At 48.4% G+C, this 23517-nt stretch overlaps 4 protein-coding genes across 5 annotated transcripts; 2 read left to right on the forward strand and 2 right to left on the reverse strand.

Annotated features, from left to right (window-relative positions):
• The first annotated feature begins 1696 nt into the window (after positions 1-1696).
• On the forward strand, positions 1697-2800 carry C1QTNF4 (C1q and TNF related 4). Its single transcript, XM_009977963.2, has one exon. The coding sequence runs from the start codon at positions 1697-1699 to the stop codon at positions 2798-2800; it is 1104 nt and encodes a 367-aa protein (XP_009976265.2).
• A 2260-nt stretch (positions 2801-5060) lies between these two features.
• Positions 5061-7725, reverse strand: FAM180B (family with sequence similarity 180 member B). The gene is made up of 3 exons (XM_086612826.1): positions 7659-7725; positions 5940-6019; positions 5061-5507 (listed from the first exon to the last, which is right to left on the reverse strand). Exons 1-3 carry the CDS (start codon positions 7723-7725, stop codon positions 5061-5063), a joined length of 594 nt encoding a protein of 197 aa, XP_086468952.1.
• Positions 7726-10192: 2467 nt separating this feature from the next.
• On the reverse strand, positions 10193-15642 carry NDUFS3 (NADH:ubiquinone oxidoreductase core subunit S3). The gene is made up of 7 exons (XM_086613797.1): positions 15567-15642; positions 15443-15496; positions 14329-14426; positions 13927-14076; positions 11818-11943; positions 11411-11530; positions 10193-10441 (listed from the first exon to the last, which is right to left on the reverse strand). The coding sequence occupies exons 1-7, from the start codon at positions 15640-15642 to the stop codon at positions 10274-10276; spliced, it is 792 nt and encodes a 263-aa protein (XP_086469923.1). The 3' UTR covers positions 10193-10273.
• Positions 15643-15765: 123 nt separating this feature from the next.
• KBTBD4 (kelch repeat and BTB domain containing 4) lies at positions 15766-23151 on the forward strand. Of its 2 annotated transcripts, none has more exons than XM_086613217.1 (4): positions 15766-15812; positions 17928-18548; positions 21035-21141; positions 21733-23151. In XM_086613217.1, exons 1-4 carry the CDS (start codon positions 15794-15796, stop codon positions 22591-22593), a joined length of 1608 nt encoding a protein of 535 aa, XP_086469343.1. In that variant the 5' UTR covers positions 15766-15793; the 3' UTR covers positions 22594-23151. The 2 variants fall into 2 exon arrangements, with proteins under 2 accessions (XP_086469343.1, XP_086469344.1); XM_086613218.1 differs by lacking the exon at positions 15766-15812 and adding an exon at positions 17355-17419.
• Positions 23152-23517: the final 366 nt, after the last annotated feature.

Raw genomic sequence — 23517 nt, forward strand, 5'->3', positions numbered from 1 at the left:
CACTGCTCCCCAGCCAGTTAGTGACCAGCCTTTCTCCAGTCAGCAGGGACCTCCTTTGATCTCCACGACCTTTCAAAGGTGATAGAGAGTGGCCTCAATATGACATCAGTCAGCTCTCTCAACGCTCTTCGGTGCAGCCCTTGGGGTCCCACAGGTGTGTTCAGGAACAGCAGGCTCAGTCAGGAAAAACGTTCTGAATTCTGAGGCACGGAGGAAAGTACCAAGATGTTTGTAAGAGAAGTGATCTGATTAAAACATGGATGGATATTTCTTTTTGTCTTTGCTAGTGTGTCGCTTTCATGCAATTAAGTGAGAATCTAACTCGTTCTTGGGTTCATATCTATTAGAGCTGCATCTCAGATTCCAGTTTTATTCTTAAGGATGAAAAGAGCAGTGACTGTAGGTCAAGCTGAATTCCTGTTGGTGAGTGATTCTGGGTATCACCTCTGGCCAAAACAGGATCCCGTTGCCACCTCACGCTCTATGTGGATTCCATCTGCTTTGCTCCTATTACTGGGCCATCCCAGTCCATTCAAATATTCACCCCTTTATCCTTTTTAATACAGGATTTGTCTTCACCCCCACTCCCAACGAGTAGCATGTTTTGCTCCCGTTCCACGGGTCTGGGAATTCATTGTTTGCGGGCTGGCGAGGCACCAGTGCCGGGGTGACCCATGGGGCAGACTGCGAACCAGGCAGTTGCCTCCCAGTCTGAATGATGTTTTAATAAGCACGGAGAGGTGACAGAGAGAGAAGCTTCTCCCTGGAATGACTGGCAGTTTTGTTTCCAGCCTGAAAGCACTAATAGATGATTTCTGGCCTCAGTCCAAAAAAAAAAAAACCACAGAAACTAGAAGCAGAAAATCTCATTAGCTCCTAACTTCTCTCTCTTTTTTAAGGGTCAAAGAAGTTTTTTCTGTCTGGTCTATTATCCAGATAGGGAGTTGTTTCCCTCTTTTTAGTATTTCAGTTCTCTCTTAGGGATGCTATACTTGGGGAGTCTTGCCTTTTATTTATCTTTTTTTTCTCTTTTTTTTTAATTTCATTCTTTTTCTCCATTGTCTTCCCTCCTTCCCTAAACATTCCCTCTTCTACTTTCTTTACGCTCTCGTGGACTCATGGTGAAGTCTGTCTGAATAATGGGCTCTACCAACTTCTCTGGCTTCCAGCTTCCACATACTACAGAACACTAACACAGTGCCAGGCGATGGCATCTGCATGGGAGTCTCCAGAGCGTATGTCCTCGTGCCCCTGCCCTTCAGCTGTGTCTCAGTTGTATAACACAGGGGCTGTGTAGGGCTTTGTCCTCGGTCTTGTGAATAAAAGCACTACAAAAGGGAGTTCTGGCAAAGACCCAGCAAGCTCGGAGGTGCCTCTGCATGGGAAGCAACAAACACAGTGTTTTGCAGACAAGCTGCAGGATAGCCAGGCTTTCAAAGGAGAAGACTCTCTTTCTTTCTGCAAGCACAGCGAAAAAAGGTCCAGCTTTCGCTAGGAAAATGTCAAAATGGTGCTGAGAGCTGAACTGAGGTGTGGTCCCATACACTGATCAGAGAATGCACTGGAAACTTCTCAGTGTTTGGACATAGACCTTCATGTCTATTTAGCAAGATTCAGGTCTGGGTTTCAACTGGAGTATGAGCTGGAAATGAATGGGATTCCTGCTAAAATATGCTTCTTTTTCCTTTCAGACACAATGATGACACCGAAGGTTCAGATCCTCTTTGGCTTCCTTTGCTGCACAATTTTCCTGCCTACAGATGGCTTCCCAGCAGACACCAGTACTGAATATCGCTCGGCTTTTTCTGTGGCCAGAACCAGCAGCATGGAAGGGAGCTCTGAGATGGTCATTACCTTTGACAAAGTCTATGTGAACATTGGCAATGACTTTGATCCCAAGACTGGCTTGTTCCGCTGTCGGATCCCTGGAGCCTACTACTTCTCCTTCACCGTTGGGAAATACCCAAAGAAAAACTTGTCTGTCATGCTGATGAGAAACAAGAACGAGGTGCAGGTGATTGTGTATGACGAACATCACCGCAAGGAGCGGAAGGTGGCCAGCCAGAGTGCCATGCTGCAGCTTGACTACGGTGACACAGTCTGGCTGCGTTTACACGGAGATCCCAAGTATGCTCTTTACAGCAACGTGGGCCCCTACACAACTTTCAACGGCTACCTAATCTATCCAGACACCTCTGCCTTCTTCCAGAATGCTCTTAGCTCTCAAGAGCTGGGGCCGCACCATCACACTGTTCAGCAGCTTCCTGGAGAGCAGAATGAAGCTTCGCAGCGACACGTGTTATCCGATCAGCCGGACAGGGAACAAGACCCTCGCTCTGCGTTTTCCGTTGCCCGCTCCCAAAGTCTCCTGGGGACAGATGAGAAGCAAATCCAGCATGAGCCAATCACGTTTGACACCGAGTTTGTGAACATCGGGAAAGATTTCAATTCCTCCACTGGCATCTTCTCGTGCCGTATACCCGGTGCATACTATTTCTCCTTCACCATTGGCAAAATGCCTTTTAAGACTATGTCAGTGAAACTCATGAAGAACCATAACGAGGTGCAGGCCATGATCTATGATGACAACCACTCCAAGAGGCGGGAGATGCAGAGCCAGAGTATCATGCTGCCTCTGCAATACGGGGACACCGTTTGGCTCTACAGCCATCAGCACGATGGCTATGGTGCCTACAGCAACCACGGCAAGTACATCACCTTCACCGGCTTCCTCATCTATTCAGAGGCTCAGTCAACGGGGATTCCAGGCGCCGGCTCACCCCGAGGGTCAAATAATTAAAGGCAGATGTGAAAGGAGCGCAAGAAAAGCCAAGGTGCCATGAACTTGGGTACAGCTCCCCTTCAAATGTCATCATCTACTTTGAGCATGCTGTCATGTGTCCGGTGCTTTCCTGACGCTGCACGCTTGTGCCTGTCTGCAGGGCCGCTGCTGGATCTGCCATTCATCTGTGGAAAGGTCTTTGCAGGTTGTGTGTGTGTGTCCTGTGTTGGTGTTTGATTCAAGCATAAAGCATGAGGTAGTTTTGGGGCAGGGGTGGGGCGGTGTAGTGAGACGCTGAGGATCAGAGAGCCACTGCCGTCATGTTGCTGCAGATCCCCAGCATCTAGAAAGCGAAGGATGTGCTTACTTTCCTTGCGTATCCGGGGAGGGAATCAATGTAATGAGAAATGAATTTAATAAAAATACATAAGATGTAAATTTTTTTCAGATTGGAATTTGTTGTTACTTGTGAGACTGGTGTGCTTGCCACCAGCTGAGGTACCAGTTCAGGAGAGAAAGAAGCACAGTGATCGTACGAGCTGCAGTACGTGTTGCCAAGCCAGTCTCCACGGGATCTCTGCTCCATCAGTAACCTCCACGGGCTCCAGCACAACCTCCTCCCGCACCATCTTCACTGACCTGGTGTCTGGGTGGGCATTTCTCTCAGGTCTCAGGCCTCTCTCTGCCGCAGCCGTGCCAGGCAGCTCCCCCACCTCCTCCCTCTCTCCAGTGTAGGTCCAGCCCCGGTTCGGGCTCCTTTGTCCCCATCTTAAATATCCTAGACATCAAAGTCTGGGGGCATATTTGGGAAAAGGGTGAAGAGTAGAAACTGGAGGTATGTAAAAACCAGCATAAGAACAGAAGAACATTAGGTGAGACACCAGCTTACTAAAACTTATACTTCAAATAAAATGCTAATCTTAATTCCTACATCCTTTGGGAGAAAAAACTACAACAACAGAACAAAACAAACCTAAGCAACAACCAACCTGCTTTATGAGCTGTGTACATCTATCTTCCCCTGTCCTAGACCTAACCTGACCTCTAAAACCATTCTCTGTGGCACCTTGCTTCTAGGCTTCTTATCTCTGCCTCACCATTTCTCCTCTCCATCTGTTGGGTGACAACAGCTTGGGAAAAGATTAACTAGGTCGAAAGCTATCAGTTCCCACTTTGAATGTCACACACGCCTCCTTCCTTGAGCATGAAAACTTCAGAGTATACTGATAGAAAGAGATTTATGGATCCCATCATCTAAGCAGATGCAATGAACGTTCAAAATTAATGTACTTGTAATGGAAACAGCAAATCTAGTAGAAACTAAAAAAAAAAAAAAAAATCAAAACCCTCTTGAGTAGATAATTCCATTTATTTAATTCCACACTGCAATGTGTAAGACAGAGAAAGGTTAATAATCTTTTTCTATATAATAATCATCTTTCTGATTTTGAGGATAGAGATTGTGTATTTGTTATGTTTGGCTTGTAAAGCGCCATAGTCGTACAAAAAAAAACTTCATAGAAGAGGAAAAATGTGCTGCAGAAATAACTAGGTCACAATCCTTAGGAATTTAAATGAGATTTAAGGAAGTATATTCCAACCGGTAAGTGACACAAAGCAGTGTGCGTGTGTGTACGTATGATGTGCAAACACCAGAAAGCTTAATGGAATACATTCGTTTGGAGGTTGCTTTTCAAACAAAAATGAACATGAGATGAGAAATTACTACAGACACATAAAATGTGATGCCACATGAGCAGAAAGCTGAAATTAAATATACGACCTATATGGTGAAACACAACAAAACCTGCTTAGCTGGTTATTGGAAGGGAGAAAAGATGCTGTATGTGGCTGAAGCCACAGGGGGGATGTAAGGAGGCTGAACTGAATTTTCTGAAATGAAGGCAGCTAGGACATGTGGGTAACATCCTGGGAAAACACTGCCAGGGCATCTCCCCAGTAAGCAGTGATGATCAAGATAGATAACACATCTGAATAGCACTGCCACCTTCAACACAGCCCACTCGGAGCGAAAAACAAACAAGGGGAAAAAAAACCCCACAAACAGGAAAGAGTGTAATGCGCTTTATGGTTTTGTCCTGTTTCATTTAAAAATCAAAGCCTGCGTGTGAATCCTCAGAGGGTTGGCAGCACAATGCAGAAAGCAGGAGGACAAGGCGTGGTGTATTTGTACAAAGTCCTGAATCATGTGGAAAGCATTCGGAATACCCGGGGGTGCAGCTGAAGTCCGGTGTGTCCTTTCCTACGGCAGTTTCCCTTAGGAAGTGTCTCTCTTGGTCCTGGCCAGGTTAGAAGGATAGAAATGTTTCAGGGATGCTAAATGGGAAGGCTTCTCCTTCCCGGACCAGGAAGCCAGGAGGAGGGTGGTGTTTGCAGCGCAGAGCCCCTTGCACAGATCACGAAAGATTTCATCGACCAGCTGAGAGAAGAAATGAATCCAGAGGTTTTTATCCAGACCCTGGCTGGAGCGAACCTGATGGGCACAGTAAACGCTGGTGAAGAGGAGACGCTCGAACTCTGGTAGGGGCAGAGGGGTGTCGCTCAGGGAATAGTATCTCAGGTGCTGCTCGACCTCCGCCGCTGTTTTGGGAACTTCGTCCTCCAAAACGCGGGTGAAGCGGCGCGCGGGGCGCAGGGAGGCCAGCTCTTCATCCCGCAGCCTCATCGTCCCGTCGGCCTCCACAGCCAGCCCTCCCCAGAGCATCTGGAAGAGAAGAGCAGCGCGTGCACAAACCCTCCAGCACAAACCCAGCTGTGACACCATCTCCGACGCTGCCAGATCTCAGGCCAGACTGAGAGGCGGCCGCTCCCTGACTCGCTGCCCACGACCCGCCCAGTCCGACTCCGTGTCCTTCTCCACCAGCCCCACACCCCTTTTCTGACCAGCCCTGTGCCTCAGTTTCCCCGTGGGACCCATCCAGCTCTTGCCTCCCACCCTGCTTCTCCCACCGCAGTCCCACCCGCAGCAGCTCCCCAGCACGGTCACCCTGGGTTGCAGGGGGTCCCTTGTCCCACCCCAGAGGTGTGAGGTGCCATGGAGGGGATCGGAGCCCCCTTCAGCTGCACCCCACCACGGGAGGAAGCACAAACGCAATTAGAGCATCGCCAAGGCGTTTTCCAAGCAATCCCAGGAGACCTCTAACATGATGTTGGCGTCCACCGGGTTGCGACGGGGTGCTCTGGCACCGTCACCATCCCTGCTGCGAGGATGTCCATCTGGAAGACAGCAGGCAGAGTTTGATAGCACAAGGCCACGGCCCTTCCTGTTTATTTTTGTCATTTGGTTGTCGATAACGTCCTTGATAATTCCGAACTGCCGCTCGCAGCTTGCCAAACGCGCCGGATGCTGACCACGGGATTTTGAGGAGCAAAACAAGAGAAGCAGAAGTGGTTAAGGGAGGCAAGCGTAAATTTTGGATCTGATGGCCCTTAATCCTGCCAACAGAGCTAAAGCTGACAGCAGCAAAGGCTCTTGCGTTGACAGGCAGCTGGTGGAAACATAACCTGATGCTTATCGGGCTTTTATACTTCTTCCCTGAGCACCTGCCACTGGCAGGGGCAGAGCGTGAGGGTAAAAGAAACCCGGTCGGAGCCATTCCGGCTCTTCTCATGTCCAGCTAATTCCTTACCGGGCCACACGACATCATTTAAACTGGGAAAAATGGATATGAGGCCAGGGAAACAGGAGTTTATTCATATGAGAATCACATTAATCCTCAGAATTCTTCAATTTTCGTTTACTAACACTTCTAGTTCTTTACCTTTCTGCATTTATTTTGCCTTTATTCTTTCTTTCTTTGTGAAAAAGGGGACACGAGGAGCCTCGGGCCAAGGCTGCGAGGGGGAGGCTGCATCCCCTCCTTTCTCTGTGCTGATCAGCACAGCTGCGTAGCCCAGACCTTCTGCTTCTTCCAGACTCCTCCTTCAGGCCAAGAAACAAGAAATGGAAAAGCTTGTATAAAATACTAAACTCTCTGACTTTTTTTTTTTTTCATTTTTATATGGATGGAAGCTTTTTTGTACAAAAAACAGGGAGAACTTGTGTTGAGTACTGCAGAGTTGAGGTCAGCAGGTGCTTATGAAGAGTAGAAAAAACGATTTAACACTGTTACGAGCGTGATGACTACTACCAAACCCCACTTCCAGCTTTCCATTCTTGATTAAAGCTTTTCAGGGCGACGCACGAGCTGCCTGAAGTGCTCTGCCACCCCCCAGGCTGCAGAGGTTTGTTTCTCTGCACAGCTGCAGGCTCCCTGATGGAAGCCAGCTGTGCCTTCGGAATGTGAGCGAGGACGGAGCTGCTCCCTCCTATTCCTCCCTGGATGCACCAACAAGGCTTTTAGCTCAGGTGAAAACACTGCATCAATCTGAAAATGGCTTTGCTGGGCTTCTCTCTGCTAACTGCCGCGCCACGTTCACAGATCCCTCCGTGGATTTGTTGAGCAGCCGCCAAACTGCTCAACCACCTCACAAATCTACGCAGCGTTCCATTTTTGAGAGGAGCGAAACAAAGATTCCACAAAGCGTAACAAATAACGTATTGAAATAATAACACAAATATCCTCCGGAGACGGGAAAATGGTCCTTTACTTCCCTTTATAAGCCAACAGGTTTCTTTTTCCGCAAAAAAAAAAGCATCTAGAAAATCCACAAACATTACCACCGGCGCAGACTTGTTCAGTGGAGACCCAAGAAAACCCTCCCCCTGCCACCAAACCTAGCAGCAGCTCTTCGTCCCGAAAGCAGATACAAGTGCCTCCCTCTCTCCCGCGCCGCGTGGGCACGGCGAGCCGAAACGCCGGCCGTACCCGAAGGAGCGGGCAAAGCGCCGCGCGCTGCCGGGTGCCCTTCCTACCTGTCAGCCCCCGGGATCCGGCGAACACGCAGAGCACCAGCCAGGCGTTGAACGGCACCTGGGCCATCGGGAGCTGCCGCCCACCCCGGGACGGTGCCGCGCGCGGAGCGGGAGCGGTTTGCGGCGGCGTTGTCCCTCGCTGCGGCTGGTCCCGGCAGCCGCTGTTGGAACGGGTCCGTCTTTCCGCGTTTCTGGTTGCGGCCCCGGGAAGGGCTTGCCGTTCGACTCGCTGACCCCGAAGGATATCTTCCCTCGTGTTTTGGAAACTTGGAAGACTTTGTTGTGAAGTTTTTGGCAGGGTTTTTTTAAGCTGCTTTTCCAACGGCTGATTTCCCGCTGCGATTTATTGTAGGAAGCTATTAGTCGCGAGAAATGTCACTGCACACGATCGCCTCTGAAGAAGGGAGGACCTCCTGGTTCCTTCCGTCCCCTCACAGCACCTCTGTCACATCTCTGTGACACTTCTGCTCAGCTCCTTGGCTTCATTTCCAGTTTTCCTTTTTCCCCGAGTTGGAAAATCTGCCAACAATCCTGAAACGTCACGAACGGGTAAGGCCAGCACTCCGTGCGGATCCACGGAAGGGCAGCAGCAGCCAAAATACGCACGCAGGCAGAAGAAATGTCACTTGCTCAGTTCCATATCAAACCTCCCGAAGGCAGAACTCAATATACCGACCCAGCAAACAGAGAGGAGCAGAGCTGGCCAGGCTTCAGCACCTCCTCATCCTCCCCTGGGACAACACTTCTGCGTTACGCCGAGCGTGGTCTGCCTTAGGTGCTGTGAAAGACACAAATGAAACTTCATCCGATTCCCTGTTACGTCGATCAGATTCTCCCTTTGCACAAACATGATGCTTAAATGGCAGTTTTCCTTCTGTTCCTGCTGCCATCAGTCTTCTGACTTACGTCCTGGGAGGTACGTGGGTTTTGTGGTACGTAGCCCATGAGTCTTGGCACGGTGCCCCAAGCGACCTGGGATGGGGCAGGGAGAACACGGGGAGGAAAATGTGCTTTAAAAAGGATTTTCACTGCGACAGAAACGGTGCCAGGAACTTTTCTGCCTTCTGCAATAGGCGTCGGTACGCAGAAGGAGCCACTGCCACGAAAAACTGAACCAGCTGTGGAATGTGTGGTAGGAAGGACTAAAAGTGCATTTCCTATTTAATCAGCTCGATCGGTGGCAGATCCAAAGCGGAGCTAAGAATTGTATAAAACCCCAAACTTATGCTGATTCGTGTTCCCTTCTCTTTCCTCTTTCCCATAAAGAGCTGTAACTTTTAAGGTGAGCGGCAAATGCTATTAATTTTAACCAGAGAACATTGTTCTGAGTCACACTGCCGGCCACAGCAGCCTGAAACAAATTAAAAAAAGAAAAAACAAACAAAGAATTTAAGCAGCCCATGCTTGCAAGGCTCGGATGGAAACAAACAAACAGGAAAACTGATTCTCACCATACAGTTCCGCTCTTCACTCTTGAAAACAGATCACATTCTAGTCACAATGAGTACTTGTCCCTTTTTTTCCTTAATTGAATTTATTATTGGCCTATTCCTTCCTCCATCCCATACTCTAACCTCCCCCAAACCCCTTTATTAATTAGTGCTTTTACAATTTAAAAGCTTAGGTAGATTTGGGGAATGGCTACAAACAGCTTGTGAATTATTTTATGAAATCTCTTCTGCAACAGTTTTCAGATCGTAGCGAGGTCAGTCAGCGTTCTGATGCAGAACTGGGTTATGCATTTTCTGGAGGAAGGACATTATTAACTGGTGACTGCTGTAACGTAATCTCATTCAAACAGGTGGTGGGTGGACAGGATTTTTCCAGCTTTTTCCACAAGAGCAAAGCTAGTGGTAATGCTATTATATCATACAGCTCAAAATCATTGGAATAGTGACAAAAAGGCACAGACTCTTGTCTGTGGGACAAGGGAAAGGAGGTATTTTTGACTGCAGGAAAAAAACACAACCTGAAGATGCTGGAGAAAGTAAAGACTGCTTGATTTTGAAGAAAAAGCCAGCATGTGAGAGGTTACCTGCAGCTCCTTCTTCTGCCACAACAGGCACTGACCTAATTCTCAAGGAAACAATATAGAGATTTCCAGAATTGTTTTGGTCTGGATCCAGGTACATCTCATGTTGTCCTAACAACATCTGTATTAGAACCATTTACAAAAGTTTTGCCTGTTTGCTGTATTATTATGGTCTTCCCAACACTCATCTTGGAGCTGAGAGACAGCTGTCCCGTTGCTTAAGCTACACCAACTGCTTCAGCGCAGTCTCCTAGTGAGTGCTCAGGTTATGATTTATGCCTGCAGGGACAGCAAGCAGCAGCAGTGTATATGAAACATCTTAGCCACGGGGAATGCCTGGACTCCATCCAATTTGCAAACCAAAAAGACAAATCCAGTGTCTTACGACTGAAAACAGCAGATAAACACCTACCAGTTGGATTACCAGGACTGTAAATTATCATCCCTCACCCTGTGCTTTTCATCTAGTTTGAAAACAACATTATTTATCTGACCAAGATGAGAATCTCATATCGATTTTTATTATTATAAATACTATGTCAGAACAGAAAGAACGGTGTTGTGCATCCGCTCCATTCTGCTGCTATTTTGCATCTTCTTTCTTGGCTCCTGCTTCTATTTTCAGGGGTTCTGGAGCTGCACGATAGGCAGGAAACGCCTCCCAAGGACTATTCAGATCAAACTTCCGGAATTCTTGAGCTAGCTCCACAGGCTCTGCCACCACTCGTTTCACTTCATCATCATACCGCACCTAGAACAGCGCAAAGGACACAGGCCAGTTGTTTTCAGACAGTCCCCACAGCATCTCTGCAATTAGCTGTATGCAGTAACGACCCAGACCACCCTCCAGTACAGCCAATCCCACTTCTTACGCCATGGAGAGGCCACAGGCCTCTGCCACAGCTTCAGTCCTCCTCATTATTAAGCAAGAGCCCTCCAGATGCCACCAAGACCTCTGGACTCTCCAGGAAAACCCCTCCCTTTGCTGCCACACACCACATCCTGACTAACCACCCTGACTAACCGCCCAGCCTACCGTCCGTATAACATCCATATGGAATAACACATTTAGTTTGTCATATGACAAAGGAATTTCTCCTCAGTCACGGAAATAAGGTGGCCCATCTGCCTGGCACAGCTGGGGACTACTCTCACAAATCCTTATAATATGGCAGGTTGGTTGGTTGGAGTTGTGCTTCTTAGTGTAACATCCAGAGCACAGTGCAAAAAGAAAAGCAGGGTGAAAGGCAGGTGAATATTTACCAGAGGTAACTATTTGATAAATGGCAAGGGTCAGTTCAACTGGAGTTTTATAATCCAGGTCTACAAAAACTCAACACAGTGGAGTTTCAACTGTGTTAAGATCAGTTCAGTCCTTTATTCCTCTGGGAATCTCCAGTTTTGCAGTGGGAAGGTTAATCTTCCAGAAGGCACGCTAAAAGCAGAAGCACTTTCCCTGCCTGACAAATGTATTTGTCACACAGCACTCAAAATTTGCTAATTGTGTCTGCCCTTAGGCTGCCTTATTACTGATGATACTTTGTGACGACTTCAAAATTCCACGCAGGAGGATCTGTGCAACTCCTTTGGAATACAGACAAGTGACACATTCTTAGTACCTTTTGGACAAAGGATTGTAAAGCAGTGACATCTCTGTAAAGAAACTCAGATAGGAGCACTGGAGAGGTTTGACAGCTTAGACATGAGCGTTATCTCCTACCTCTACGTAACCAGAGAGTGGGAAGTCCTTCCGGAAAGGATGGCCCTCAAACCCGTAGTCTGTGAGGATTCGCCTTAGGTCAGGGTGGTTGGCAAAGAAAACGCCATACATGTCCCAAACCTAAATGAAAGGGAGATGAGTAAATTGAATTAGATTAGAAAAAAAAAACCCTTCATGTATTACACCTGTAAAATTTCAGTTACATGCCTGGCTTTGTGCAGTGCCAGCGAAACCGATGCAGGAACTCGTTCTAAAGCAAATCAAACACCCTTTTATCTCCTACTCTGAAAAGGCAGCCAGGGAAACACTTCCCTCTCTCTCTTCTTCAGGGCCCTGGCAATCAGTTCAATTAGGAAAACACAACCCCTCTCCACACTGACTCTGCTGCCCAGCACGCTGGCACTCACCTCTCTTTCATACCAGTTGGCTGCCTTGTGCACAGACACCGCTGAGTCAACCGGAGTCAGCTCATCGGTGTACGTCTTCACACGGATCCGACTGTTGAAGCGCAAAGACAGGAGGTTGTACACGATCTGAAGCAGAATAAAAGAAGGCACTGGTCTTGGGTGGCATTAAGGACCTCTCTGCAGTGCAGTACCGGCCAAGCAAAGGCACACAAAGGCTCCTCAGCTGGTCTTTATCAGCGCAATCACACCCGGCACTTCGGAGCTGGGCACTATAGACACTATCACAACTCGGGTTCCAGTAGCTTATCACTTTGGTCCTTAGAAGGACCCAAGTTGGAAGTGTTAGAAATGTAACAAGAATTCCGTGAGATTTAGAAAACATGACTGATGAAGAAGAGCTGAAGTAAAGAGGGATACTAAATGTTAAAAAGAGAGAATACTGAAGGGATGGAGACACTTGACAATAGTCCTTCAATAGTCTGTCACAAAGAAAATGGCTGTCAACTACTCTCAGCATCCAGTGAGAGAAAGCTAAGAAGAAATACACTTCATTTTCAGCAAAGAAGCTGGATACCGGGGAAAATTTCTAACTCTTCTGGTGACGAAATACTAATAAAAAGGCTGCTTATGAGGATTACTAGAACCTCTGGAGAGCGGGGAAATACTTACTACAAGCAGACTGGAAAAAAAAAACCCAAACTTTTGTAAGAAATTGTGTAGCCTTGCTTGATACTGCCTCTGTGAAGGCGGTCACAACATGTGAATTCATTAAGGTCGATGTTTCTATTGTTCCTATGAATGCACTACCTTGAATTTTGAAAGAAAAATCCTGAATTAAAAAAATCTTCAACTTCTTCAGAGAATGAAGTTAATTAAACACTCTTTTTGAGTTAATTAAACTCTCTCCATAATTCTCAGGGGTTTGGCCTAATCACGAGTTACGTTACTAAAAGTCAAAGGTCCTATTAGCAAAACAAGGAGCTACATTTGAAAAAAAAAAATATCTGATGAGCCAATATAGACAAGGCAAAGCTGCCACCGCTTATGATTTAATACCACGAGATAAACCAAAGGGGGAAAATATATCAGCCACTTGTCATGATCCTTGTTACTTGCTGGGAACTAAAAGTCTACCAGTTCACTTCTCTTGCCCAGATTAAACGGGGGAAGACAGACATCTCTCTGTCTGTAAGGCTGCCTAAAATAGTCAGCCTCCTACGGCACAGGAGCCCGAGGTATCCTCTGCCACTGTTTTTTAAAGATCCTCCTAAGTTAAACTACAATAAAGTCTTTGCAACAATGCTATGAACAAAGTTTTCTAACAGCAGGTGAGAAGACAACGTGCCGAGTCTGTGGTTTCCCCCAAGATGCACCTTTTCTCTTTCTGTTTGCAGCTTTTTCTTCAGCTGAAAAGCTATCAAGTGAGACATTCAAAATCTCCAGTGTTCACTGAAAGTCAGTGGAAGTTCAGTGCCTGAAATCTTCCGAGAGCTTTCTGAGAATCTGCCTCATCTCCCATTTAGTTTACACCTTCAGCCAATGTTTTTAAAACAACTAAATATTGTTTTGGTTTGCCTTTTTTTTTTTTTTTTTAAGAAAAGGAAAACTGTTATGAAGATTGATGGGATTTAAAGAAAAACATGATCAGTTGTGTCAACAGCAGCTGACAGGCCTAAGTGGAAAGAAGGAAGAGCACCAATTCACAGATGGCCAGAAAGAAGTCTCTAGACACTTTGATAAAATCAAATCAAACAAAAAACCAACCAAACAAATAAAAACAAAATAACAAAAAAGAGACTTTCAGCAGAGCACAAAAGGAAAGCCAGACTAAGAATCCATGCAGCATCAATTCTGCTACTGCTTCCATGATCAACAGATTAAATGAAACCCAGCATTTCAGAGTGGGTTTTCTTTTCACTGTCAGAAAGCAGAAATTGCGGTCAGAGCTGCAACAGCACCCACAGACATCAGCACTTGGGAAATTTGCACCCACAGCCATCAGCACTTGGGAAATTCGCACCCACAGCCATCAGCCCTTAGGAAATTTGCACCCACAGCCATCAGCACTTGGGAAATTCTCCAAGTCCTGCCCCTGTGAGCAGATCGTACCTCAAAGCGGAACTGCCGAGACGGGACATCGACAGCAGTCAAGTCAGCCAAGGATTTGAACTGGGCATTAGTGTGATCTCGAAGGAAGGTCAGAACTGGAACGATCCCATCTGGATGGATCAGAAGTTCCAGCTCATTGAAACAGGTCACCTGAGGAAAACAGTGGAAAGGGGATGAGCACAAACACCAACAGGACTGAACGCTGCGCTGAATCCAGGAGAACATCCAAACAAAGAGGGCGTATGGTACAGGAGACACATAATGACATCAGAGAAAGGGGCTTTCAAGTAATTCTGACCATCTTTCCTGCCCAGAACAGCTTCTGAAAACAGCTGACAAACAAGTAGCGTGTTCACTGGGTCCTGCCTCCCCCACAAGAACAATTTCTTGAACTGCACCTACCTGTACTTGCTGGATGTACTTGGGCAGGATCTCAGCCACGTACTCCCCAAAAGCACAGAGCTGCTTCTGTTCTACTTCATTTTTCGGCCTGACAGTAGCTAAAGGAGAAAATGAAGTTCCCAAGATTATGGCAGGGAATACCGATAGCTACAGAAAAAAATGCAGCAACTCCTATCCCTGACTTAGAAATCCCTTTAACTGGTCTAGCTGTGTCCCAGTAGCTCTGGCAGCTTCAGGTCATCCGCAAAGTTTATTTATGGTAAATCTGGAGCTAAACACAACAAATCTGGAGCTAAACAACCTGAACTTTGATACTGCTCACGACATCCAGCCTGGGTCTTTTTTTCTAGACAGAGGATCTTTTTTTTCTAGACAAGATCAAGGATTTTTTTTTTTTCTAGATAAAATCAAGGTTTTTTTTTCCTCCTAGACAAGATCAAGGGATTTTTTTTTTTCTAGACAAGATCAAGGATCTTTTTTTTCCTAGATAAGATCAAGGATCCTTTTTTCCTAGACAAGATCAAGGATTTTTTTTTCCTTGTAGACAAGAGCAAGGATTTTTTTTTTCTAGACAAGAGCAAGGATTATTGGTGTGTGATATGGTTTTTTTTCTAGATAAGATCAAGATTTTTTTTTTTCTAGACGAGATCAAGGATCCCTTTTTCTTTTTCTAGACAAGACCAAGGATTCTTTTTTTTTTTTTGACAAGATCAAGGATTTTTTTTTTTTCCTAGGCAAGAACAAGGATTTTTTTTTTCTAGACAAGATCAAGGATCTTTTTTCCCAGACAGAACAATGCTGGTTTGGTCCATGTGCCAGCACCTAAGACCCCCCCTACCCAAAACACCCGAGGGCCTCACGTCGCTGTGCCGCTGTCGCGATTCCCAGCGCACATCCGAATCCGGGGCAACAACGTGCCCCCGGGGAGAGACGCGGACGGCAACCCCGAGCAGGCGCCGGTTTCCGCGACACCCACTAAACCAGCGACACCAGTGACATCCAGTTTCCAGTGACACCGCGCAGAGACCCTTCCCCCCACCTCGGGCGCGGCCCCTCCCGCCCCGAACCGCGGGAGCGCCCCGGGGTCCCGCTCCCGCCGCCCCCGCTCACTTACGGCGCGTCTCCGCGGCGGAGCTCCCCGCCGGCCGGGCCCGCGCCGCCACCGCGCCTGCGGAGAGAAACGGGCACGGGTCACGCACGTCCCGCCGCCTCCCGGCCCGGGGAAACGGGCCCGGGGCACGTCCCGCCGCCCGCCGCCCCCTCACCTCGCAGCGCCGCCCGCGCCACCCCCCGCGCCGCCGCCGCCGCCAACATCCCCGCCGGGACACGGAGGCGCAAGGGCACGGAGAGGAAGCGGGAAGGCGGTGCTTCCTGCGGGGGAAGGGGGGGGGTTCCGGGTCGGCGGGCGGAAGCGGCGCACCGGGAGGGCTGCGGAGGAGCCGCTGGGGCGCCCCGGGGCGGCGGCATGAAGGGAGGCGGCGCAGGTGGGGGCCGTGCGGTGGGTGTCGGGGCCGGGGGAGCACCGGGAGGGGGCTGGGGGCGCGTAGGAGCGGCCCTGCCGCCGGGCCGCGCTCGGAGGCGGCGGGATGCGGCCGCCCACGGGGGCTCCGGCGGAGCCCGGGGCTGGAGTTGCGCGGGGGGAGCGGCTGGGGTAACGTGGCGGCGGTTTCCATGGCGTTAGTGGCGCCCTCGCGGGGGTCTTCGCTTTTCCCAGGACCTTTCCCCTTCCTCCCGTCCCCTTCCTCCCTTCCCCTTCCTCCCGTCCCCTTCCTCCCGTCCCCTTCCTCCCGTCCCCTTCCTCCCGTCCCCTTCTTCCCGTCCCCTCGTTGTGGGGGGGGTTCCCTGATGCCAGGCGCTGGCACGGCACCCGCCACCCTGCCAGGGGCAGTGCCAGGTGTTGGTCATACCCCCGGCACCCATAGCCTGGCATACAGGAGGTCACTGCTCCCTCCGGTAATGCCAAACAGGAGCGTGAGATTTGGCTTTCTGGGATGCGTTACTGTTCCTGCGCCTCTCTTTCTTTAGAGGGGGGATGCCAGGGATGCAAAGGGGAACTTTGTGTCTGCAGAGAAGGGCGTGAGGTTTTTGGGAGCCTTTGGCTGCTGTTGGCGCGTCTTTCGTGACGTGGCACCAGTCCTCTGGAAACTGCGCGGGGCGGTGGGGGCAGCTGGTTTGGCTGTGCCAAGGGGACGGAGTGGTTCGTCCATCCTGGGGCTCTGCGTGGCCGCTTCGGCGTCCTGGGCTGCAGCTTGCGAGCCCCTCGGCGGTCGGGATAAAGAGCTGAAGTGGGGAGCAGGTTTGCAGGAGAGGCTCGTGCTCGGTAAAGCTGGAAAAATAGCGGCGACGTGATCCGTGCTAATCACGGCTCCTCAGTCTCGTCCAGACTGATGTATGGATACTTTTCATCCAGACCACAGTTCCTGTAAAATCACACTAAAGGCCCAGTTAAGGCAGCCGTCATCACGGGTGGGATGGACTTGTCCTGCTGGGTGGGGATGTAGACACTACTTCCCGTGAGCAGAACTTGAGCAAAGAACGTAGGAGCCCTGCTGTATCCAGCAGAGCTATTGTAAGAAAACGCGTGTTTGGCAAAATAAAGCATGGAAGAGTAACAATGAATCTCCTGGAGAAAAATCCCATCTTTGGGAAACATTGTACTGGACTTCATGTTCAGTAGTACTTGAAGAAACGTGTGTAATAATAATTGAAGAAATTAAATGGAGAAATCAGCCACCATGGCTGGGAGCTGAGGTGTAAAAATAAGTGTGAAGCCAACTCAGGCGGGCGTCTGTTTGCTCCTAGTGCTGTCCAGAGCCGTGTTCAAAAAAGAGTTTTTTTCTGCAGCAGTCCTCTGGTTTCCTTTTCGACTTGGAAACTGCTTGGAGCTCTGCAAACAACCTCTGGTACTGACTAAGAGGTGTTAACTTTTACCTGGAGTTCTCCTTGGCACTTGGGAAGCAGCAGCTGACAACATCTGGCGGGTTATTTTGCGTGGCGTGTTAACAAACTGGTTATAACCATCAGCTTCCTCGTTTGGTGAGCTCGAAGGACTGGTGGTTGTGTCTGGCTGACTTCTGGCACGTCTTTTTGGGTAAAAACACGTTCACCTTACTCGATAGCACTGTGCAGGTTCATCATGTTGGGTTTGGATGGTAATTAACCTCTCCTGATGATACAAACTGCTGTCCGTGCCCTTGGTTAGGGTGACACTGTAATCCTTTTTCCCATCTTTCCTCATTTTTTTGGCTTCGCGGGTTTCCCGGAGCAGTTGCTGGACTTTCCACTTGATTAACCGCCGCTGCGTTTCTTTGTGTGGGTGAAACGAGCGGTGAAAAGATATGCACGTCTCCCAAGTTCTGCTGCGGCGTGATGCTCGCTGCACTGGAAGTTTGGGATATATTATCATTTTAATTATGCCAACTTCTCGCTGGCTGCTGGAGATTCCCAAGCTCAAGCAGAAGTTTCTGGCTGCGCTGTTTCTATTCAGTCTAAAATGTGCTGGCCTCTTACCAGAATGTTTGATTTTTCCCAGTGCCCTGAAGTGCTGCATGGTCTCGTTAGGGGAGGGAGAAAGCCGTGTAATTGTTGTGATTTTACAGATTGCTGGAGGTCTGATCTGTGCAGCACCATGGATTCGTCAGAAGAGACTGGAGGCTCCTCTGCAGAAGAAAACTACTTTGTGAACTACACCTTCACCGACCGCTCCCACTCAGGCCGCGTGGCCCAGGGCATTATGAAGTTGTGCTTGGAGGATGAGCTCTTTGCTGATGTTACAATATCCGTGGAAGGCAAAGAATTCCAGCTGCACCGTTTGGTCCTCTCAGCCCAGAGCTGCTTCTTTCGTTCCATGTTCACTTCCAACCTAAAGGAGGCCCACAACCGGGTGATCGAGCTGCAGGACGTGAGCGAGAGTGTCTTCCAGCTTCTCGTGGACTATATTTACCACGGGACTGTGAAGCTGAGGGCAGAGGAGCTGCAGGAAACCTATGAAGTGGCAGACATGTACCAGCTGACTGCCCTTTTTGAAGAGTGCTCCCGTTTTCTGGCCCGTACGGTGCAGGTTAGGAACTGCCTGCAGGTCATGTGGCTGGCAGATCAGCACAGCGACGTGGAGCTCTACACGGCTGCCAAACACTGCGCCAAGTCGCATTTGGCTCAGCTGCAAGACACGGAGGAGTTCCTGCACCTGCCTCTCCGCCTCCTGACGGACATCCTTACAGGTAAGGAGTTCCGGAGAGCAGCTGGGATGTGGATGTGGAGAGAGACTTTCAGTCTGTAGGGGATTGAACAAAATAGATGGAAAGATCCAAGCTTTCGTAATCACTCTCTATTCAGAGCCTTAGCTAAACCAAGCAAAACAAAACATTCTAGATAACTTGATCAGAAAAAAAACTACGGAACGTTGCTGGACGTGAAGCATATAAGCTACAGGAAAGGGACACAGAGGATACTGGTAATTCCTAGTTCCTGAGTCAACAGGTCAGAAATATTACAGGTTTTTTCAACGTAACTTAGTAACTTTCAACAGTTTGTTGTGGTTTTGTTTGCATTAAAAGTAAGACAAAAGAAGACTCACCAGAAACGAGCATCTTAGGAAAGTCATTTTTTATTTCAGTTTGTCATCTTTTCGCACAGTAATGCAACAACTCAACGTTGGTAGGAAGGCTGGAGCACCAGCCGTGTTTTTAGACTACGTTAGTGTTATTAACAGTTGGATTATTATTAATAGTTAGGATTATTTAGGCTAGCCACTCAGCTGGCCGAAACAGAGGCATTTTAACCTCTTGGGTAATACAGTAATTACCCTTCCTAGCCTTCCACGGTAATGGGTGCAATGACTCAGTGGTGTGAAGGATGTGTCAGCACACCGACAGCGTACTCCAACTGCCACCAGTCCTCCCAGGTTCTCTGCTGCCCTGATGGGTGCAGCCAGTCCTTGAGAACCTCTCCGTGATGCTGCAGTCACAACTCCATTGTTGTGCATCTACGAGTCATTGCTGGAGGAAGCAAGAACGTAGAAGCAGCTCATCCATTGCAGTGTGCTGGAGTTGGGACCGGGGAGATTGCCCCTTTCTTACTTTAATTAAGTAATTTTGTAAATGAGTAAATCGCTATGCTTTGTGTGTCATGTGTTTTATATGCTGTTACAGGAATAAATCCACTGTGACTGTCTGCTTTGGAATGCTGGCAAATCTGTCTTTAAGGCTTAAAACAGCCTTTAAAGTCGATGCTATCTATGGATGTGAGGGTCTTTACGGATTTTCCATTGTATTATCTCTGTTGCATCTAAATAAATTCACAGTCACAAACCTAATGAGAATGTGTACTGACAGCTCAAAAAACCTATGATAAAATTACTCTAATTTTGTTAACTCTCTAGCTGAAGTTTTTAAACGAAGTTGCGAGTTCATTAAAAATAATTGAATTCTAAAATAATGAAATAAATCTATAGAGGTCAATCACTCTGAACTTCCTAGGGATTCCAGGTAGTAGTAACCATAGCTTTAGGACTATGGCCTTCCGTGTTTGTAGTCCTAAATTAAAATAATTGCTCAGTAAAACCTTTTTTCCATGCATCATCTGTTTCCATTTATAGAATCACTTTACTCAGTATTTATGCTGAAACTTAGCTCATAAGCCGGATTAAAATCTGAAAAACACTCCTACTGCTGGTAGGGAAAATCTTTTTCTTTTGCAGTTCCTGCATCTTTGTTTAGTTAATGGGGAATTAAGTAGAGGAAGCTGCTAGTGGCAAGGATTAAACTTAATTTAATGAAATAGTCATTTATTAAGCTTACCTTTTGTGGCACTCCAGGACCCATTTCGAAATGAAAGTTTTTCCATTTAACCACTACGTTTGACGGATAGCTTACGGAAATCCCTTTTACTAACAAACAGAGTTGAAATACCTGCTTTTGTTTCACCCTTTTTCTCCTCCCTTCCGGTATAGAGAAAAGTGTTGGAATTTGTCTGATGCTCTCAGCATCACTGCATTCAGGGTTTGTCACGACAGCAGCCTGCAAAACCAGAGCGCTTCATCAGGAAGCCTCTCAACGCAGACAGGTGTGATTGCTGGCTTTCCAACTGGAAGTAAACACCTAAAATCTTCTAAGTAATTCAGTAGTTTGTGGCATAACGAAAATTCCCAGTTATGTCTGGAAACAAACTGAAATCTGATGCAGTCTGGTGAGTGTTTCCCAGTGTCACACTGCTGAGGGAAGCTATAGGAGCTCACTGGGGATTCCCAAATGTTAAGAGGATGGCAGCAACACCACCAGCAGCAATGTTCAGCCTTAAGGGTTGATGACTTTTGCTAGGTGGGTTTCTGGGACCGGCCAGAAAGAAAGGCAGCTGCCGAGATTCTCAAATAAGAGCATCTTTTTGCCTAAATAAGAAAATATTTCATCGTCACAAAGCATGGAAGTTCTCTTCCCTCTCCTCTTCCTCTTGGATGGAGGCTCCTTTGTTGAAACTCATCCAAAGTGCTTAAGATCTGGCAGCTCCTGATATTTATCCAAACTAATTTCGTGTCGATGTCTGGCTGGCAGTGCCAGTCGTGCCCGCCAGAGTCTATAAACCTCTGGATCTTTTTTTCCTGCCTAGCAAGCAGGGTTTGTGGTGGGAGTGAATCGCAGGAAAAGGATGTTCCTGAGTACATCCACCTTTGTCTGGGTATCATAAATGCCTTTCTGTCCCCAAACCGCAGATGGCGTTCCGTGTTCTCAGAATCCAGCAGTTGCCATAGAAACCTGGATCAACTTCAACAAGGAGGAGCGAGCGGGCTTTTCGGAGACACTACGGTCGAGTCTGAAGGTATAAAAAGACCTTCTGTTCTGGGGTTGGTGTAGCACTCGCTGGGTTCACACTTCCCAAGGCAGGGTGTTCTGCTCACAGGTGTGCCTTGCAAGTCCCAAAACACAAATTCCATTGCGCTTCGTGGTGCCTGCGTGAGGAATACTTTCGTTGCCATAAATAGCAATCCCACTGACAGCTCTTTTAATTTAACCTGAGGCTGCTTTCACTAGTGATTGGAGCAATGCCACAAAAAACTTATTTCACCAGATGCTCAGTTACCAGAGAGGCCATTCAGAAATCCGAGTCTGGCATTCCCTCTGTAATAACTCCACTCCATCAGTGATGTAACCAGCCCTCACCTAAACTGCAGACACCTGGGTTCCAGTGAAGTTTGCTGCTGTTTTGCTGTGTCAGATAAGACTGGTATCTTGAGAAGGCTCTGAGGCTCTGAATCCTGCACGCTGTAGCTGTAGGGTGGCAGGACTTGGGAAGCAGGGCAAACATCTCGGACCCACAGGTGGGTCCCAAGCTGAAAAATTCAGTCTTAGGCATCACTGATGTTTGCGTAACGGGGTCTAACTCTGCTGACACGCTCCTGCTTTCCCTCAGGTGATTGGAGAAAACGTTCACATCTACCTGATTGGGAAGGAGTCGTCGCGCACGCATTCGCTCGCCGTCTCTCTGCACTGCGCCGATGACGACTCCATCAGCGTGAGCGGCCAGAACAGCCTGTGTCACCAGATCACCGCGGCCTGCAAGCACGGCAGCGACCTCTACGTCGTGGGCGGCTCCATTCCGCGGCGCATGTGGAAATGCAACAACGCCACCATAGACTGGGAATGGTGTGCCCCTCTGCCCCGCGACCGGCTCCAGCACACCCTTGTCTCCGTGCCAACCAAGGATGCGATATATTCACTGGGGGGCAAGACTCTTCAGGACACTCTCTCCAATGCCGTCATATATTACAGAGTACGAGACAATGTCTGGACAGAGACCAGCCAGCTGGAAGTGGCAGTCTCTGGAGCTGCAGGGGTAAACCTTAACGGTGTCATTTACCTGCTGGGTGGGGAGGAAAATGACCTGGACTTCTTCACCAAGCCCTCTCGGCTAATTCAGTGCTACGATACCAACACGGAGAAATGCCACGTGAAGCCCTACGTACTGCCTTTCGCAGGGCGCATGCACGCTGCCGTACACAAGGATGTGGTGTTCGTTGTGGCCGAGGGGGATTCGCTGCTCTGCTACAATCCCCTCCTGGATAGCTTCACCCGGCTGTGCCTGCCAGATGCCTGGAGCTCAGTACCATCCCTCTGGAAAATCGCCAGCTGCAACGGCAGCATCTACGTCTTTCGCGACCGCTATAAAAAGGGCGACGCGAATACTTTTAAACTGAACCCAGCCACCTCTGTTGTAACAGTCACAAGTGGCATCAAAGTGCTGCTCACTAACCTGCAGTTTGTCCTGGCCTGAGTGGGACAGACAGGACTGAGTGACAGAAGGGGCAGCAGCGGTGTTGTGCGCAGCTCAGAGGCACCCACGACCCTCAGCACCAGTCCCAATTACGACGAGTTCCCAACACCTCTACACCTGTGCAGAGGAAGCACAGGCTTTCCGGCTGTGGGCCCATTTTTTTTTTTTACACAGCACTATCAAAGTTGAACTGCTGCATCTTAGATTTCGGATGGACTAAATGCTATTACTGTGATCCCTTGATGATAAGCTGCTTGCGTGCGAGGCCCAAACTGCAGCAAACGTCTTTTTATCCGCCAGTAACAAATCCTATGGCATATGGACAACGTCCTCCTCGGCCCAGACTGCTGGTTTTAACTGTGTGTTCCTGCCATGTCAGTCACAGAGTTAGACGTGCACTGTGTCCTCCAGGGATGGCCCCATTTAAACATTCCTGTGGCCCCACTGCGGAAGGAGAGACTGGCAGAAACGTTTACAGCAGAGATTCCAGAGCTGACCCCAAGACTGTTAGTAGGTGGCATCATTCAACACTCCTCCTAGAGGAGTGGTAATAAACTGGGAACTGCTCTGTCTTCACCCGGCATAAAGAGGGAGATGGTTTTTATGAGCGTTGGCTTCCTTTGCTGTACAGGGACTCCTCAGCTGTAATCACAACGTAGTGTTGGTGAAAGCCAGAATTCAGACCACTCCCGCCTCCCCCTCTCTGTTGGCACTGTAACCCTTTGGGTAAGAATCTGAATAAAGTCTCTGCTGAGACAAAGTTTTCTTTTCCTTTGCTGCAAATACTGTAGGACTTCCTGTGGATTGCAGTTCAGCTCAGCACCGGTAGTGTGTATGGGAGGGAGTAACTACAGGGCTCCAAGAGAACTAAGATATTAGCCACAGGAAAGAAAGCTTTAATGAAACAGCCCAGCTTCCCCTTGA

This window comes from Tauraco erythrolophus, chromosome 6 (genome assembly GCF_009769465.1).
Source record: "Tauraco erythrolophus isolate bTauEry1 chromosome 6, bTauEry1.pri, whole genome shotgun sequence".
Taxonomy (NCBI): domain Eukaryota; kingdom Metazoa; phylum Chordata; class Aves; order Musophagiformes; family Musophagidae; genus Tauraco; species Tauraco erythrolophus.

Bases quoted from the DNA above. Each gene is read 5' to 3' on its own strand.
- NDUFS3 (XM_086613797.1), bottom strand. From the start codon at position 15,642: ATGTTGGCGGCGGCGGCGGCGCGGGGGGTGGCGCGGGCGGCGCTGCGA. The intron at 11,944-13,926 runs GTACGATCTGCT...ATTCTGCTTCAG, and splicing joins CTCGGCAGTTCCGCTTTGAG to ATCGTGTACAACCTCCTGTC. The intron at 10,442-11,410 runs GTAGGAGATAAC...GCGCTGTTCTAG, and splicing joins CACTCTCTGGTTACGTAGAG to GTGCGGTATGATGATGAAGT.
- C1QTNF4 (XM_009977963.2), top strand. From the start codon at position 1,697: ATGATGACACCGAAGGTTCAGATCCTCTTTGGCTTCCTTTGCTGCACA.
- KBTBD4 (XM_086613217.1), top strand. The intron at 18,549-21,034 runs GTAAGGAGTTCC...CCCAAACCGCAG, and splicing joins CCTGACGGACATCCTTACAG to ATGGCGTTCCGTGTTCTCAG. The intron at 21,142-21,732 runs GTATAAAAAGAC...GCTTTCCCTCAG, and splicing joins CACTACGGTCGAGTCTGAAG to GTGATTGGAGAAAACGTTCA.
- FAM180B (XM_086612826.1), bottom strand. From the start codon at position 7,725: ATGGCCCAGGTGCCGTTCAACGCCTGGCTGGTGCTCTGCGTGTTCGCC. The intron at 6,020-7,658 runs GTAGGAAGGGCA...GCTGTCTTCCAG, and splicing joins CGGATCCCGGGGGCTGACAG to ATGGACATCCTCGCAGCAGG. The intron at 5,508-5,939 runs GTCTCCTGGGAT...CTTCTCTTCCAG, and splicing joins ACGCCAACATCATGTTAGAG to ATGCTCTGGGGAGGGCTGGC.